General features: G+C 33.5%; 1 protein-coding gene across 4 annotated transcripts in view; it reads left to right on the top strand.

Moving 5' to 3' along the window:
• The window catches only part of DDHD1 (DDHD domain containing 1), a 145,844-nt gene that overhangs the window by 24,647 nt on the left and 103,741 nt on the right, over positions 1 to 17,456 (top strand). For 2 of the 4 annotated variants that reach the window (XM_074290566.1, XM_074290564.1), the window contains exons 2-3: positions 14,613 to 14,786; positions 15,392 to 15,412. In XM_074290566.1, coding sequence (XP_074146667.1) covers positions 14,613 to 14,786; positions 15,392 to 15,412 — 195 coding nt within the window. The remainder of the gene's footprint in view (positions 1 to 14,612; positions 14,787 to 15,391; positions 15,413 to 17,456) is intronic. The other 2 variants (XM_074290567.1, XM_074290565.1) reach the window with 1 other exon arrangement.

The raw sequence follows: 17,456 nt of genomic DNA, 5'->3' as shown, positions 1-17,456 counted from the left end.
TTTTCCCTAGAAGTGACCTATGAATTCTTTTAATTGGTATTTTATTTTTCTATATGCAGAAGTTCCAGGCTGCTCTCTTGTGTTTGTTTATTTCTTACATTGTCTTGTCCTGTTCTTTCATAGAACTAGGTTGTCTGTATGTATCCTGTCTTAGAGATTAATGTTGTTGATTTGATGATGGTCATATTTTCTTTTACATTATTTTTTTTTTGTTTCTTTTCTTTTAGATTGCCCTTCTCAACTGGATATAGCCAATATGATCTTATATTTTTTCGTCTTGGTGAGCCTTGTTGCAGGTTCTAGTTTTTCTATTCTGTCAATTATTTTTGCTTTGTAAAGTATGAATTATGCTCTAATAATTCTCATTTTCTCTTTTGAATCACTCAGAAACAATATAGTTTGATGGTCTCACAGTCCACTCTGTCTCATCAAATGTTAATTTCCTTTATTTTACAGTATTGAAATTAATTTACTATATATGAGATCATATTTCCTTCTATTGTTAGTGTTTTCCATTTTGATTAATTGGGCCAAAATCATTGTTTTCATCTTCCCAAGATCTTAGTTTTCCTTTTTTGCCCCTCTTCATTTCATTTATTTGCTCTCCCCCAGCCCCAAGATAGCTTCCTTGGGAGCTGGATCTCAAAGTCTGTCAGCTTCTTCCCATGATGGAAAATAAATAGTTCATGTTAGAAATACACTTTTGACACTGCAAATCAAATTTTGAGGAAAATTTACTGAAGAAGATTCTTAAGGCATCAATGTTTCTGGCCTTCTCAAAGCAGTAGTTTTATCGTTGTTAGCTCAGTGCAGTCCCTCCCTTCAGAAAACAAATCGGTCCATTACTTCCAGGTTACAATCTTTCCAATATGCTTACTATATATTTCTCCCTAAATATGTATTAACATGTTCCCCCTCCCTCATCATACAAATGATGGAAAACTCCTCCTATGGGGTATGTTGTTTAAGATTCAATTAGCTATTAGGCAGACACAGTAGTGATTTGATCAAGTCAGGTCATTGACCCGGACTAGATCCACTATTATCTTAAGTTTATGTTTTTTTCAAAACCACAAAACTTCCTCATGGGCTGAATCCACCTGTGCCTTCCTACCTCCCCAATTTCTTGTTTGCTCAAGGTTTCTATTGAGTACTTAATTGTTCTGTGGAATCAACCTTCTCATATTCTGAAAACTTCTTGGTCAATGGTACCCACTATATTGCACTACCTTGAAGCTTGCAACATTCTGTGGAAACCCAACTTCTCAACATTTCTCACAATTCACCATTCTAGATCCCTGTCCCATGTGAATTTTGTGTTGTCTTAGTTAGGCCTCAACTGGATACAAGCTTTTACTTTCATACTTAAATGGAGTGCTTTACAACAGGTCTCATTTCTTTTGTTCCTCAATTCTCTTGGTCTATACTAGCAGCTGAGCTAGTGCTTACAAATTGTTAGCCCTGGCATTGGCAATTTAGAACTTTGAAGGGGTGGTCCTTTGGAATTATCACAACTCCCAGTAGACTTTTCCTTTTGAAGAAGTGGAGAAAGAGTGCTGAATGAAGCTCAGATTTAATAAGCATCAGTTCATGGAGTTATTTTTTGAGATTATGTGTGTCCTAAACCTTGGAGAAAAGTGAAGTTGTTTTTTCTTTGAGGTACAGTTTTTATTTAGGAGAGATTTGAAAGATGTGCAAATCAGAAAATGTCTAGTCCTCCATCATATTGCTCACATAACCCAAAGTCTCTCTTTGGGGATTTTCTTGAGTATGTTATAATAAGGATTCCTTTTTATTAATGATTTGTCTAAATAGCTTTTGGAGCCACTTTCAACTTTAAATCTTTGACTCTATAAATACTGATTTGGCCTTCCCTTATCATAGAACTTCTGATGTTCATTCAAAAAATGCAAAATGGATTATTTTTAAACTAACTCTATTGCAACCATACATATTTTAAAACAATTTTTTTCTCATTGGCCTTGTATACATTATGTCTCAATCTGTACAATTAGTTCATCACCTATTAGAAGGCATGTGGTGTGATGGGTTCTCAGGAATTGGGACTGATCTTTGTGTATATCAGCATTCCTCCTTTTTTTGTTTTGATCAGCCAGGATCCATCTTCTCACTATATCACCCTTCCCTCATGGAGAACATGAGAAAAAACAAAAATCATTATACAGAGATAATGAGCCAAAACACATTTCTACTTTTGCCAGGCCAGGTAAAAAATGTATGTTGTTCTGCATTCTGAATCCTTAAGTAATTTGTTTCGTCATCTGGAATTGTAGTTAAGCTGATAACAGTTCATCACAATAGTATTCTGTTAGGATTCTTACAAGGTCCTAGGACAGTGGAATTGATAGAGACAATAATTATCTAATTTAGCATGGTTCAGTGTAAGGAGCCTTTAAATGGGCTGCACCACAGTGCATCATTGAGGCCCAGAAGTAATTTCTGTGGATATTAGGACTGCCCTTGGGCGGGATCCTGGCCATATTGAGATAGCTTCGTAATGGGTGACTCTCTCGCTGATTGGCTGTGTGTGTGACCTCACAGGCCCTATGTAAGCCCACTGCAGGCAGCAATCGCCCTCTTTAACCTGGTGTTCTTCACCTTGGCTTCCTAGCCTGGGTGGCCAAGCCAAGATGGATAGCCAAAAGAGGTAAGGGTTTTGGTAGTGAACACATGGGTCTTCTGACCAGGTGTTCACTCGGGAACCCACAAGTCAGGGCATCAGTCAGGGCATTATGTGAGTAGGTATAATAAAGGCTTTTAAGATTACACGTGGCTGTTCTTGAGTGCGCTACCGGTTATTAAGCTATAGATTCAAGAGATTGTGGCCAGAGACCTTAGAAGGCCTCAGAGGAGGCTAGCCGGATAGAGTTCACACTGCAAAGGACAGTGGTCAAAGGTACTCTGGTGGGTCTAGGACAGACTAGTAATTGTAACTGCCAGGAGAGCATGTTACAGTTCAGTATGATTGGTCTGATTCTACAAGATGTTATGGGCCAGAATTGAAACAAGGTAATATGTGGAATTGAGGAGACAGTAGTTAAATCTAGTTTAGCATTGATTTAATCCTACAACAAATAATAATTTCCTAATGATATAATGATTGGTGTGTACTCAGTGTACAGCATATAAGCGAGAAGCTCTTAGGGCCAGACATACAAGCCCACTGTGGAGATAGATTCATTCCATTTTCCACCTGTGTGCTGTCTGGAGGCTCAAGTGAAGGAGATAAGATTTTTACTGAAACAATAAAGGATTTGGACTTTAATCCCTGGCTGCATTTGAGGTGATTATTACTCTGAACTGAAAGGAAGGCTGCTCCCAGAAACCCTCCAAGAAAGCTGCTCCCAGAGAACATTATACTTTAGAGAAGAATATTATAGTATTCCATCATAATTATATACCAGAGCTTGTTAATCTGTTCTCCAATTTATAGGCAGCCCCCTTCAGATTCCTATTCTTTGTCATTTCAGAAAGATCTATAAATATTTTTAATCTATTATTGTTCATTCATATTTACCTTTTATGTTTCTCTTCACTAATGCTTTTGTACTTCAGAGTTTCTCCATAGCTAGGTTTTTTCTTTTCTTTTTTTTAATTTTCTTTTCTTTTCTTTTTTTTTAATCAGAAATGCTTGAAATAATTCTTTTTCAGAGGTCCACTCTTTTCCCTGTAACAATATATTCACTTTTACTGAGTAAGTTAAATTATTTTTGGCTCTTATGCTTTACCTGCTGAAATTCTGAATTCAAAATTCTCTATTCCTTTATAATAATGTCTGCTAAATTGTGTGTGATCCTGACTGGCTTCTCAGTATTTATATTCTTTCTTCCTGGTTGTTTGTATTATTTTTTCTTTGATCAAGAAGTTCTGAATTTTTTACTGTGATATTTTCTAGTAATTTTCATTTGGGAATTTCTTCCAGGAAGTAACTATTGGATTGCTTTGATTTTCTACTTGTCTTCTGTTTCTAAAATATCTGAGCAGTTTTCTTTTTTAAGATTGCTTTAAATTTGATATCTAGGCTCATGGTGTTGTTATATTCCATACTTATTAAGTTTTTTATCTTTTTATCTGTTTTCCAATTCAGTTGTTTTTGCTATTAAATGCCTTCCACTTTCTATTTTTTTAGCCTTTTAACTTTGTTTTAATGTTTCTTGCAGCATCACAAAGTTAATTGGTTTCTATTTGACCTATTCAGTTTTTGAGGGTTTGATACCTAAGCAAGTTTTCATACCTATTGGTATGAAATTTTTTCCAATATCTTTATTCCATATCAATGATTTTTTTACCCAATTTCTTCCTGAAGTGCCCTCATTCCATTTATTTAAAAAAAAATTTTTTTACCTTTAAAAAAAAAAAAAAGCTTTTTGCTTTCTTTATTCTAGGAAATTCTAGTTGAATTTGGTCCCATTTATTCTAAGGCAATGTTTGTTGATGGTTTAGAGTCATTCTCATCTTACAGATATGTGTCTTGAGCACCTTTGCTTCAATCATTGCTGATTGTGATAGGATTCATTTTTGTTTGTCCTTTCTTCCAGCTTATTTCCTGACTTCAGATATGATGTTAGGGCCAGCCATTTTTTGTAGGTAAGGTCTATTATTGATGTGGTGCTAGTGGTAGTGAAGAGAGGTGAGAATTGGGGTGGAGAATCCCCTCTGGTCAAATATACACAGGTCCAATGCGAAAGAATTCATAAACCCGAAAATCTGAGGCTAAAAGGAATTTTATTGCCAATGAGAAGCCACCAAGAAGAGAGTTTCTTGGCACAGCATAATCCTGTTTCAGACTTCTGCAGAGATTTGGAGTTCAAAATTGTCTTTTATTAGCAATCTGAGGCTCAGGCTTCCATTCAAAATTGAATGAGGTTCCTTCAATGTTGTCACTGCCCAGGCTTAGATTTTCAGTTGAAAAGAGATTATCTTGGAGTTTCCAGCCACTTAATAGGAATATAAGGCCAAGATCTCCAACTGAATGAGACCGCTTAAGAGAGTGTTGTCTGGGAGAGGTATGCTTTTCCCAGGGGAGAGCTTGAGACCCCAATCACCCTTCTTTTACATATTAAAGGGGACACAATTTCAGGGTTCACCCCCATCATTATAGTGGTGCTTTTATTGATTTCTTAGCGTTTTGATTGTTGTTTTATTCCAGGATTTCAAATATACTGTGGACCTATAATCTTTCAATGTTCCTTAAGTTGTCTCATCCTAGCCCAAATTTCTGCTCCCTTGATCTGAGTTCTGTAAATGCTTGACTAAATTATGGGTCTGAGCAAGAGTAGATTACTTCTCAATTCTGCCCTACAAGCTGGAAAACTCTGTTGAAACAGTCAATAGTGATAGAATTATAGGTTACTTCTTTGGTTTGGAATACTTTTCCTGGTTATTCCTCTGAAGGCTAGGCTAGACTTTGGAAGTCAGACATCCAGCTTTGGGCTTGAGGTCTGAGCCATGCTATCATTGTTTCTGTTGCTGCTACTGCTACTGGCTTCTAAATTTCCTAATTCTCCATATACGTCTGATGGCCTTCCAATTCAGCAAATCCACTACCCTGCATAGGGCTCCTTATTCCATCATTCACTTGGATCTGTGACCAAAGATCCATAGGGGATTGACAAAGCTTGCCCAGTTGGCACCTGACCCCTTAAATGTGAATCTGGGAGTATGCCTATAGATTAGACTTATTCTATTGAACTTTGATTTTATCACTTGCTTCTAAATTACCCCTAGCTTTGGGCAATCTAATCAAAGAATTTGTCAACACCCACACCTTTGTAGAACAGAAGGGAATTAAATTCTTTGAAAGGGTAGGTGAGGTCTGATCAAGATTGTGGAGATAATTTCATTATCAGTCATATCTTTCTAGACTGGGTTTTGAAATGAGGATTATAGAAAAAGAGGTAACTCTGGATCTCCCCAAATCATTGATTATTAATGTTTTTTCCCCTAAGTTTTGATGATCTTATATTGAATAAACATCAGTCAGAGTTTACCTATCAGTCCTTCTCTTTTTAGTCTAGAAAGAGAATTAGCCCTTCATATTCTTTTTTCAAATTTAATATTTTAAGATTCTTTTTATTTTTTTCAAATGTTGATACCCAAATTCTTTGACAAGTCATTTTGTATAGTTATGCAAAACATGTTTCCCTGTACTGTGAAAGAAATCAGACCCCTCAAAAAAAATCCCAAGAAAAATTTAAAAAGTTAAAGGAAAAAAATATTTTCCATCTGCATCAAGCCTGACTAGTTCTTTCTCTAGAGATAATAGCATTATCACAGAAGTTTTATAATTTGTGTTAAACCTAAAAATACCAAAGAGCTCACACAGGTTATCACACCAACATTTAAAACACCAACTTTAAAAACCTCTCAGAAATAATTGATCATAAGAAAAAGTTGTTTGTTTTTAATTTTATTCCACTGGAGAAAGAAAACTAGACAGACATGTGCCAGAAAATAGGAAATATACTTTAATGTAGGCAGATTTCACTACGCAGTCTAGTGATTACTGTGACAGTGAGAAGTGAGACAATTTGATTCACAGCAGGACTTTTGGACTGGAACACTGATACTGGAGATTCTTGTCTGAATTCAGAGATCACCAGGTCTGGTGTGAAAAAATCTAGGATTTTGCTGTGGCTGATTCATCCAGATAGTGACTAAACAGGATTGTTGTTTTGCCAGTCACAAATGACAGCTTAGCTCTGGAAAACTGGGTTTCTCATAATAGTAAAAAGAGAGGAGTGTCTTGGCATGGGGGTCCTGATAGCAACTTTTATCTTAAATCTTCAGAGTTGTTCTTGGATCATTGTATTGCTGAAAATACCTTCATCGTAGATATTATTCATTGTAGATTATCATAAAATATTGCTGTTACTGTGTATAATGTTCTCCTGATTCTGCTCATTTCATTTAGCATTGGTTCATCAGTCTTTTCCAAGTTTTTCTTAAAGCACTCATTTCTTAAGGCACATTTGTATTCCATATACAACTTGAACAGTTCTTCCCTAAATTGATGGATATCCCCATCTTTGTCACCACTAAAAGAGCTACTATATATATTTGTGTACACATAGGTTCTTTTCCTTTTTTTTTTTTTTTTTTTTCTTCTTAATATATCTTTGGGTAACACCCAGTAGTATTGCTTGGTCAGTGGGTATGCATGGTTTTATAACCTTTTGGGCATAGTTCCAAACTGCTCTTCAGAATGGTTGAATCATTATATAACTTCACCAACAGTACCTTAATATTTTGATTTTTCTACATCCCACAACATTTGTAATTATCCTTTTTCTGATTTAGCCAATCTGTTAGGTGTGTGGTGGTAGCTTAGTTATTTTAATTTGCATTTCTTTAATTGGTAGTGATTTAGGACATTTTTTCATATGACTATAGATAGCTTTGATGACTTTGTCTGAAAACATTTCTATAAATTTGACTTTTATTTTCTATGTTTGAGACATGAAGTCTTTATCAGAGAAACTTGATTTGATTTTTTTTTCTACAGTGATGAACAACTATGTATTTTCCTCCCTTCTATTACCTCCCATTTATATTTGTCTCTATCTGTCTCTCTCCCCTTTCTTTCTCTTTTCTTCCTTTCCTTCACATCCTTTTATCCTGTCCATTTTCAAATGTTATGCATCTGATTTTTACCTCCCCAAAACTGCCCTCTCTTATACCAGCAACCTCCCTGCCATACATACTAATCTTATTCCCCTCCTCTTCTACTTAAGATAGATTTCTATACTCAGTTGAAAATTTATATTTTTCTTTCTTTGAGCCAGTTTTGAAAAGAGTAAGGTTTACATGTTCCCCATTTCCCCTTCATTGTAATAATATAAACACTTTGATCTTGAATTCATTAAGATCTTGAGTCTTATATTTGAAAGTCAAATTTTCTATTCTGTTCTGTTCTTTTCATTAGGACTTCTTGAAAGTCCTTTGCTCCATTGAATATTTATTTTTCCCCCCGTGAAGGATTGTACTCAGTTTTGCTGGGCAAGTGATTTTTGGTTGTAATTTTAGGTCTTTTTGCCCTCGAATAAATACCAAACTTTTACAATAATGTAAAAATTGCTGAATCTTGTGTTATACTGACTCTACAATATTGGAATTGTTTCTTTTTGGCTGCTTGTAATATTTTCTCCTTGTGGGAGCTTTGGAATTTGACTATAATCTTGAAATTTTGTGATATTTTTCAGATTTTTAGTGGATTCTTTCCATTTCTATTTTACCCTCTGGTACTAGTGGTTAGTTTTCTTGATAATTTTTTGAAAGGTGTTTAGGTTCTTTTTCTAATCATGACTTTCACGTAGTCCAATAATTCTTAAATTATCTCTCCCAGACCTATTTTTCAGGCCAATTGTTTTTCCAATGAGATGCTTCATATTTTCTTCTATTTCTTCATGCTTTTGAATTTGTTTGATTGTTTCGTGATGTCTCATAAAGTCATAGCTTTCACTAGTCCAACTCTGATTTTTAGAGAACTTTTTTCTCCAGTAAGCCATTTCTGCTTTGTAAAGAATGTTTTTTCTCATTGGATTTTTGTGCTTCTTTTAACCATTTGGCCTATTCTGGTTTTTAAGTTATTATTTTCTTCAGTATTTTTTGTTGTTGTTGTTCTTTCTTTTGCCTCATTCTCATTTCTTTTCCCAGTTTTCACCCCATCCTCTCTCTTACTTGATTTTAAAATAATTTTTGAATATTTATGTGACTTGAGGTTTTGTGTTTTTTTTTTTTTTTTTTTTTTTAAGACTTCAGATATATTAGTTGTGGCTTTGTTATCTTCTTCTGAGTTTCTGTTTTGATTTTCCCTGCTACCATAGTAACTTTCTCTAGTAAGGATTTTTCCCCTCTGCTATTTATTTGTTTGTTTGTTTGTTTGTTTGTTTGTTTGTTTATTTATTTCATCCTATTTCTTGACTTTTAACTCTGTGGTAAAGTGTGGCTCTGCTTCCAGAGTGGAAAGGGCACTGTCCCAAGCTTCAGCTATTTTCAGAGATAATTCTGGGGAGCTGTCAGTTTTTGGTTCTTCCAAAATTGTACAACCTAAAGTGAAGTGTGTTTACTATTCTTTTATATTGTGCACTGATTTGTGAGTAGTCACAAGCTGTGACCAGATACTTGCTCACCTGGGGCCATAAGCTCTGATGTACTAATGATGTTCCTTCTCCTCCTAGGACTGAGACTCAGGTTTATGTATAGGCAATGGAGTACTCCTGCTCTTGTTGAGCAACCATAGTAAGCAAGTGTGCTGTTGCTGAAATTATGTAGGATGTGCGATTCTTTTTTTTTTTTTTCATATAACATTTTATTTTAATTAAAGCTTTTTATTTTTCAAAACAGTGGACAATTCTTCAACATTAGCTCTTGCAAAACCCTGTGTTACAATTCCCCCACGCCCTCCCCTAGATGGCAAGTAGTCCAATATATGTTAAAGCCAATATATGTATACATAGTTATTCAATTATTGTGCCGCACAAGAAAAAAAAGAGAAGCAAAGTAAAATGCAAGCAAACAACAAAAGAGTGAAAATGCTAATTTGTGAACCACACACAGTTCCCACAGTCCTCTCTCTGGGTATAGATGGCTCTCTTCATCACTGAACAATTGGAACTGGTTTGAATTATCTCATTGTTTAAAAGAGCCATGCCCATCAGAATTGATCATTGTATAATCTTGTTGCTGTGTGTAATGATCTCCTAGTTCTGTTCACTTCACTTAACATCAATTCATGTAAGGCCTCTCTGAAATCATTCTATTGGTCATTTCTTATAGAACAATAATATTCCATAACATTCATATATCATAATTTATTCAGCCATTCTCTAATTGATGGGCATCCATTCAGTTTTCCAGTTTCTAGCCACTACAAAAAGGGCTGCCACAAACATTTTTGCACATGTGGGTTCCTTTCTCTACTTCAAGATCTCTTTGAGATATAAGCCCAGTAGAAACACTGCTGGATCAAAGGGCATGCAGAATTTGATAACTTTTTGAGCATAATTGCAATTTGCTCTCCAAAATGGTTGCCTCCATTCACAGTTCCACCAACAATGTATTAGTGTCCCACTTTTCAAGACAATTATTCACCTGTTTGTTCAAGTATTATTTTTAGGCAAATAGTTAAGTAAGATATTATTGGTTTTGGGAAGATTAGGATTTTTTGTTGTTTTCATTTTGGTCATTTTTATAGTAATGTAATTTTTCATGTAATCTAACTAAGGTTTGATAGAGTTGGGTTCACAGTCAGTAAGATTTGTATTCAAGTACCAAGGTACTTGAATGACCCTAGATAGGTCATTTAACTTCACTACCTAAGGCAACATAATGACTATAAGTTTGAAAGAAGATACCAGTCTGCATTGGTAGAATTAGTTCCTCACCAAGAGCTCCCTATGCTATTGAAATCAAATGTTTAGTCAAACAGCAACTACAATGAAATGCTATTGAAAGTGTGTGTGTGTGTGTGTGTGTTTCTAGCTTAAAATCTTCTTTGGAATCTTAAAGGTATGTTATTTTGAAGCATTTGATAAAATCCAACACCCATTTCTATTAAAAACACTAGAGTATAGGAATAAATGAACTTTTCCTTTAAAAAGTCATTAACATCAGTAAGCATCATATGTAATGGGAATAAACTGGACCCATTCCCAGTAAGATCAGGGGTGAAACAAGGTTGCCCACTATCATCATTGCTACTCAATGTTGTATTAGAAACACTAGCTTTGGCAATAAGAGGTGAAAAGAGATTAAAGGAATTAGAGTAAGTAATGAGGAAACCAAATTATCACTCTTTGCAGATGATAATATACTTAGAGAACCACAGAGAATCAACTAAAAAGCCATTAGAAAAAATTTAGAACTTTAGCAAAATTGCAGCATACAAAATAATTCCACATAAATCATCAGCATTTTTATACATCACTAACAAAATTCAACAGCAAGAGATACAAAGAGAAATCCCATTTAAAATAACCATTGATAGTATAAAATATTTGGTAATCTATCTGCCAAGGGAAAGTCAGGAACTATAGGAGCAAAACTACAAAACACTTTCCACACAAATAAATTCAGTTCTAAACAATTGGAAAAATATCAAGTGCTCTTGAATAGGTCAAGTGAATATAATAAATATGATAATACTATCTAAACTAATTTATTTATTTAGTACTATACTAATCAAACTCCCAAGAAACTATTTTATTGACCTAGAAAAAAATAACAACAAAATTCATCTGAAAGAACAAAAGGTCAACAATTTCAAGGGAACTAATGAAAAAAAAAAAAAATCAAATGAAGATGGCCTACCTGTACCAAATCTAAAACTATATTATAAAGCAGTGGTCATTAAAACCATTTGGTACTGGCTAAGAAATAGACTGGTTGATCAGTGGAATAGATTAGGTTCACAGGACAAAATAGTTAATAACTATAGCAATCTAGTGTTTGACAAACCCAAAGACCCCAGCTTTGGGGATTAGAATTCACTATTTCACAAAAACTGCTGGGAAAATTGGATACCAGTATGGCAGAAACTTGGCATTGACCCACACTTAACACCATATGCCAAGATAAGATTAAAATGGGTTCATGATCTAGGCATAAAGAATGATACTATAAACAAATTAGAACATAGGATAGTTTACCTCTCAGACCTGTGAAAGAGGAAGGAATTTGTGACCAAAGAACTAGACTAGAGATCATTATTGATCACAAAATAGATAATTTTGATTATATTAAGTTAAAAAAAAATTGTTCAAACAAAACTAATACAGACAAGATTAGAAGGGAAGTAACAAACTGGGAAAAACATTTTTACAGTCAAATGTTCTGATAAAGGCCTCATTATCAAAATATATAGAGAATTGACTCAAATTTATAAAAAAATCTAGCCATTCTTCAATTGATAAATGGTCAAAGGATATGAACAATTTTCAGATGAAGAAATTGAAACTTTGTAGTCATATGAAAAGGTACTAATAATCAGAAAAATTCACATTAAGGTAACACTGAGATATACCAACCACTACACATCTTTCAGATTTGCTGAGGTAACAGGAAAGATAATGATGAATGTTGGAGGGGATGTGGGAAAACTGGGACACTGATACATTGTTGGTGGAACTGTGAACGAATCCAACCATTGTGGGGAGCAATTTGGAACTATGCTCAAAATTATCAAACTGTGCATACCCTTATCCCAAAGAGATCTTAAAGGAGGGAAAGGCACTCATATGTGCAGAAATGTTTATGACAGCCATTTTCGTAGTGGCTAGAACCTTGAAACTGAATGGATGCCCATTGATTGGAGAATGGCTGAATAAATTGTGGTGTATGAATGTTATGTAATATTATTGTTTTGTTAGAAATGACCAGCAGGATGATTTTAGAAAGACCTGAAGAGACTTAGATGAACTGATACTAAGTGGAATGAGCAGAACCAAGAGATCATTATACACTTAAACAACAGTACTATATGAGGATCAATTCTGATGGACATGGCTCTCTTCAATAATGAGATGATTCAAACCAGGTCCAATTGTTCAGTGATGAAGAAAGTCATCTACACCCAGAGAGAGAACTATCGGAACTGAGTGTGGACCACAATGCATTTTCACTCTTTCTGTTATTGTTTGCTTGCATTTTTGTTTTCCTTCTCAGATTTTTTTTTCTCTCTAGATTTGATTTTTCTTGTGCAACAAGATAACTGTATAGATATGTATACATATATTGGATTTAACATATTTAACATGTACTGCACTGCCTGCATCTAGGGGAGGTGAAGGAGGATAGTTGGAACAGAAGGTTTTGCAAGGGTCAGTGTTGAAATAAATCACCCATGCATATGTTTTGTAAATAAAAAGATATAATAAAAAAGTTTTAAAAAATTAAAGAAATTTTTAAAAATAAATAAATTATTTTTATGGAGGAGGGATTCTGGGAATATGGCAGAGTAGGTGAGTAAAAGTCAAATGAAAGACAATGAGGAAAAACTAAACTAAACTAAAATAAAAACCATCCAAGAAAAACAAGTTTGTGGGAGAAAAAAGATAACCAACTGGAAAAAGAGATCCAAAGTCTCTAATTCTGAAAATTAGAATTGGGTAAGGAGAGTTATGAGAATATAAATATAATATATAAATATAAAGTTACGAGAAACCAGTAGAACAAAATGTGAAACATAAGAAAACAAAAAATCTAGAGAACAGAGCAAAAAGAGAAAATATAAAAATAATTGTACTACCTTGAAAGCTGTAACTAAAAAGGAACCTTACTACCAGTAATGCAAGAAATAATCCAAAAAAAATGTCTTGGAGTGATAAAACATGAGGGGAAAGTAGAAATAGGAAAAAAAAAAATCTACTGATCATTCCTCAACAAGTTCCTTTGTGGAAAACACAGGAATATTACTGCCAAATTTCAAAAACCCCAGATCAAAGAAAATTTAGCAAGAAACAAGGGGGGGAAATTAGTTCAAATACACTGGTGTTCTAAAGTATCCACAATAAAAGATAGCAGGTCCTAGAATCTTATCTATCAACAATAAAAATTTGGGCCTGTAGCCAAAACTATCCATAATATTGAATGAAAAAACATGGACATTTCAACAAATTTGCAGATTTTCAAGACTGTTTATCAACCAGACTCAAACTCAATAGAAAATTTAACATGTAAGAGCCAATATCAAAGATCAGTTTCAAGGAACTTAACATGGACAAATTGTTTACAGTTTTTTATATGGGAAATGTATACTACATACTTAAGATTGACATCAGCAATAGGGTAGCACAACAGAAAGATTGGGGCAGAGTTAAAAATAGTAATTATGTTATACAAATGAGGTACAGAGATATGGGAAGGGGTTGTAATTCATAGTTCTGAAAACCTGTTCACGTTGGGAATCACAAAACTTGACCATGAAGGGTATAGCACTTTTCAAAATTTATAAAGAAATAAGAAAGGATGGGCATATAGGGAGCCAAAGGGTGGGAAAGAAGACAAAAGAGGGATCCATGGATGGAGGAGGCTAATAGCAAGGCAAATTAAGGAGCAGAATTAAAGCAGAATGTTAGCCAGAACAAGAAAAGTGTGTGTAGGGGGAGGCAGGAGTGTGAGTGTATATGTATGTATATGTTTATATTTACATATGTATAGTTAAAATATAAACTTTCTTAATTATAGTTTGTTTGGGGAAAGTTGGGGAGGGGGTATGAAGGGAAAAAAAGAACAAAGTGAAAAAGTCACACGACTGAGAACAGAACAGCAATTTACAAGGACATAAAGAAAAGATGAACACTCATAAATATAGTTTCTTTTACTAATATATACTTTCTTAACTGGTAATTTATCGTTAAATATTTTGAATCCTCCCTGGTGTTCTGCTGGACACATAACAATGTTCTCTTTTGTTTTATGTTCCTTTTCTGTTTTTCTTTCTTTCTTTTAAATAAAATAAAAAAGTTATTTTGATGCCATTGGATTGCAACCATGTATTTATAGGAACAACATGGATAAAATTATAGTTACTTTTTTATTGTTCCTAAGAAGCAGAGTGCTGAAATGATATATTCTTTGATATATGTTTCTAGAAAGTGACAAAATACCAGTAATGCGTGGACAATGGTTCATTGATGGTACTTGGCAACCACTAGAAGAGGAAGAAAGCAATTTAATTGAACAAGAACACCTTAAGTGTTTTAAGGGTCAACAGATGCAAGAAAATTTTGATATTGAAGTGTCAAGACCCATAGATGGAAAAGATGGTAAGACCAATTCAGTTTCTGTACCTCCTATCATATTATGTGATGCAAATAAAATCTCAAAATGAAGGTTTAGCATGTTCTAACATAACTTTCATGACTTAGAAAGTAGTACTTGTTTTATAATAACATCTTATTTAAATAAATTTGCTTATTAACTACAAACTATGATGTTAATTAAAATTAAAATTTACTACTTACATAATAATGGAACTTCTGTAATATTCTGAAGTATAAAATTTGATGTAGCATGGGCCTTGTTTTAGTCTTTTTAGCAAGGGGAATTTTTGAGGGAAGTTGAGAAGGATCTCATTCATTACTGTATAGTATCATCTTATCTAATGATATCACATAGGGATTGGCTTTCTTTTCCTTCAACTGAGTAGACTTTTTACTCTACTAATATAGAATATGGTAGACAGCAAAATAGTTTAAATAATTCACTACTTTTATTAAATTAACTTAATATTTGAATGTGTTTGCAAAGCTGAATGTTTATAATGTAATTAGAATTTGGTAATTTTTTTGGATAAAAATTTTGGTAATTTAGAAAAATATGAATCTTTTATAGCAATATTTAAAGTATTTCTATTCTGTTATTACTGCAGGCAGTGGAATCAGCTATGCTGGTACGTATAATAGGAAAAGGTGGATTAATATCTTGTCAATTTCTTTAATAATGTTTTTTTGAAATGTTTCTTCATTCATGCTTGCCCTTTCTTTGGTAGGTTCTTCTTACAGCTATGCTGTAAATATAAAATACATCATACTAATCTCTCAAAACCATCTCTCAAAAACCAACAAAGAAGCTCCAATATGGATCAAGCAAAAATTAACTTTGTCCTTGTTTTCTCTGACCCAAAGATAATTTAAGAATTATTCCCTTTTTTGGAGGGAACGAGCAGGTTAATCACAAATTAGGAGCAACCTGATAGAAATTTGTTGTCAAATTTAAAACACCAAATACCAAGTATATAGCACTTTACCTGTAACTATATGGAAGTTGATTTTTGTCATATTTTTAGCTTCAGTACATTTAGCTAATATCACATTTAGTTTCTTTTCTTTTATCTAAAGCTTGAGTTGCAGGAAAGTAATTTGCAGAAACTTACAGTTTCTGTGTTTTGTCATTATTGTGATTACAATATTAAGTTTTTGAGGATTAAGTGGAAACGATGTATCTTTGTTTTATTGTGGAGGGAATAAATCACAATAGATGCTATTACAAAAATTAGGGTTTTGTTTTTTTTTTTGTTTTGTTTTGTTTTTTTTTTTTTGGTATAGCAGCCATTTCTGAATTTCAGCAGATGGAACATAAAAATAATGTTTTGTTGACCTGGATACAGCTTGTCGTGTGCTTAATTTTAATCATTCAAGATCTATAAACGCCATTGTTTTCTCTTTTTGATGTTTTATTAATGCATTTTTATACCACAATAATTTTCCAAAACTCTTCTCCAAAGGTACTCTCCTATGAAATAAAAACTTTTTTTTTTTCCTTGCTGAAGCAATTGTGTTTAAGTGACTTGCCCAAAGTCACACAACCAGGAAGTGTTAAATGTAGGAAGTGTTAAGTGTCTGAGGTCAAATTTGAACTCAGGTCCTCCTGACTTCAGGGCTGGTACTCTGTCTACTACTACACCTGGCTGCCCCAAAATAAAAACTTTTTAAGTAAAAAGACCTTGACCAACAGAATACCAGATGTTTGTTGCCCATCATCCTAGCATTTCTCTACCATTTCTATTCCAACGTCGTGACAGTTGTCTGGAATCAGTATTGATAATTTTATCTTGTTTCTGGATTTTTTGTACTGTTTTCTTCACTTAATGTAAGTCAGTTATTCTAGTTTTACTCTACTCACTTTACAGTATTTTACAGACATATTTCCATGTTTTTCTGAATTCATATTTTCTTCATAGCACAATAGTATTTGATGAAATGCCATAGTTTATTCTTTCTCCTATTGTGTTGAAATCCTGTTGTGGTTTTTTTAAGTGGCAATTTATCACTATCTCATGTGTAGCCACCAGTATTTAAGAAGTTGATGCAAACTTTTAAAATTATAAGTGAAAGTTAACTTTTAAAGTTAAAAGCTCTCTTTTCTTAACCTTTTGATTGTTATACTTATTACCTCCAGGCATTTGAATTTTCATTTTTCATTAGCTTCACCAAATTCCAACTTTTTTCCTTCATCAAAAGTCCAATATAGTTTTCTTTAAAAATGGCATTAAGTAATCCTTTAAAGTACATAATAATTTATGTTCTCCACCTTTACAACGTTAGGCTATTTTAACTAAGCAGTTATATTTTTTAGGAAAGAAGGTATTTGTGGTTTTAAACATTTATTAGGCTTCAAAATTTAAATTGACTCTGTTTAGTTAATATTACCATCTGTTGCTTTTGCTTTCTATGGCAATATTTAAAGAGAAAATGTATATGTGCTTACTCCAAGTGTATCAATTTCCCATCAAGACTATGTATAAAACATTTAATATGTGTTGACTTTAAACATTTATACATTGACTTTGTTCTTTGCATATTTTCTGGAGTAAAGCTATTCCATCTAAGCTTTTTTTTAAATATGTAAATTATATTGGATGTGAGTTGAAAATGACTGGTTAATTCATAACCTTTGCTTTTATAATAAGCATCTGAGTGCCTAATATATAACAG

This window comes from Sminthopsis crassicaudata, chromosome 2, assembly GCF_048593235.1.
Source record: "Sminthopsis crassicaudata isolate SCR6 chromosome 2, ASM4859323v1, whole genome shotgun sequence".
Taxonomy (NCBI): domain Eukaryota; kingdom Metazoa; phylum Chordata; class Mammalia; order Dasyuromorphia; family Dasyuridae; genus Sminthopsis; species Sminthopsis crassicaudata.
This window is presented reverse-complemented; position numbering and strand designations above follow the sequence as displayed.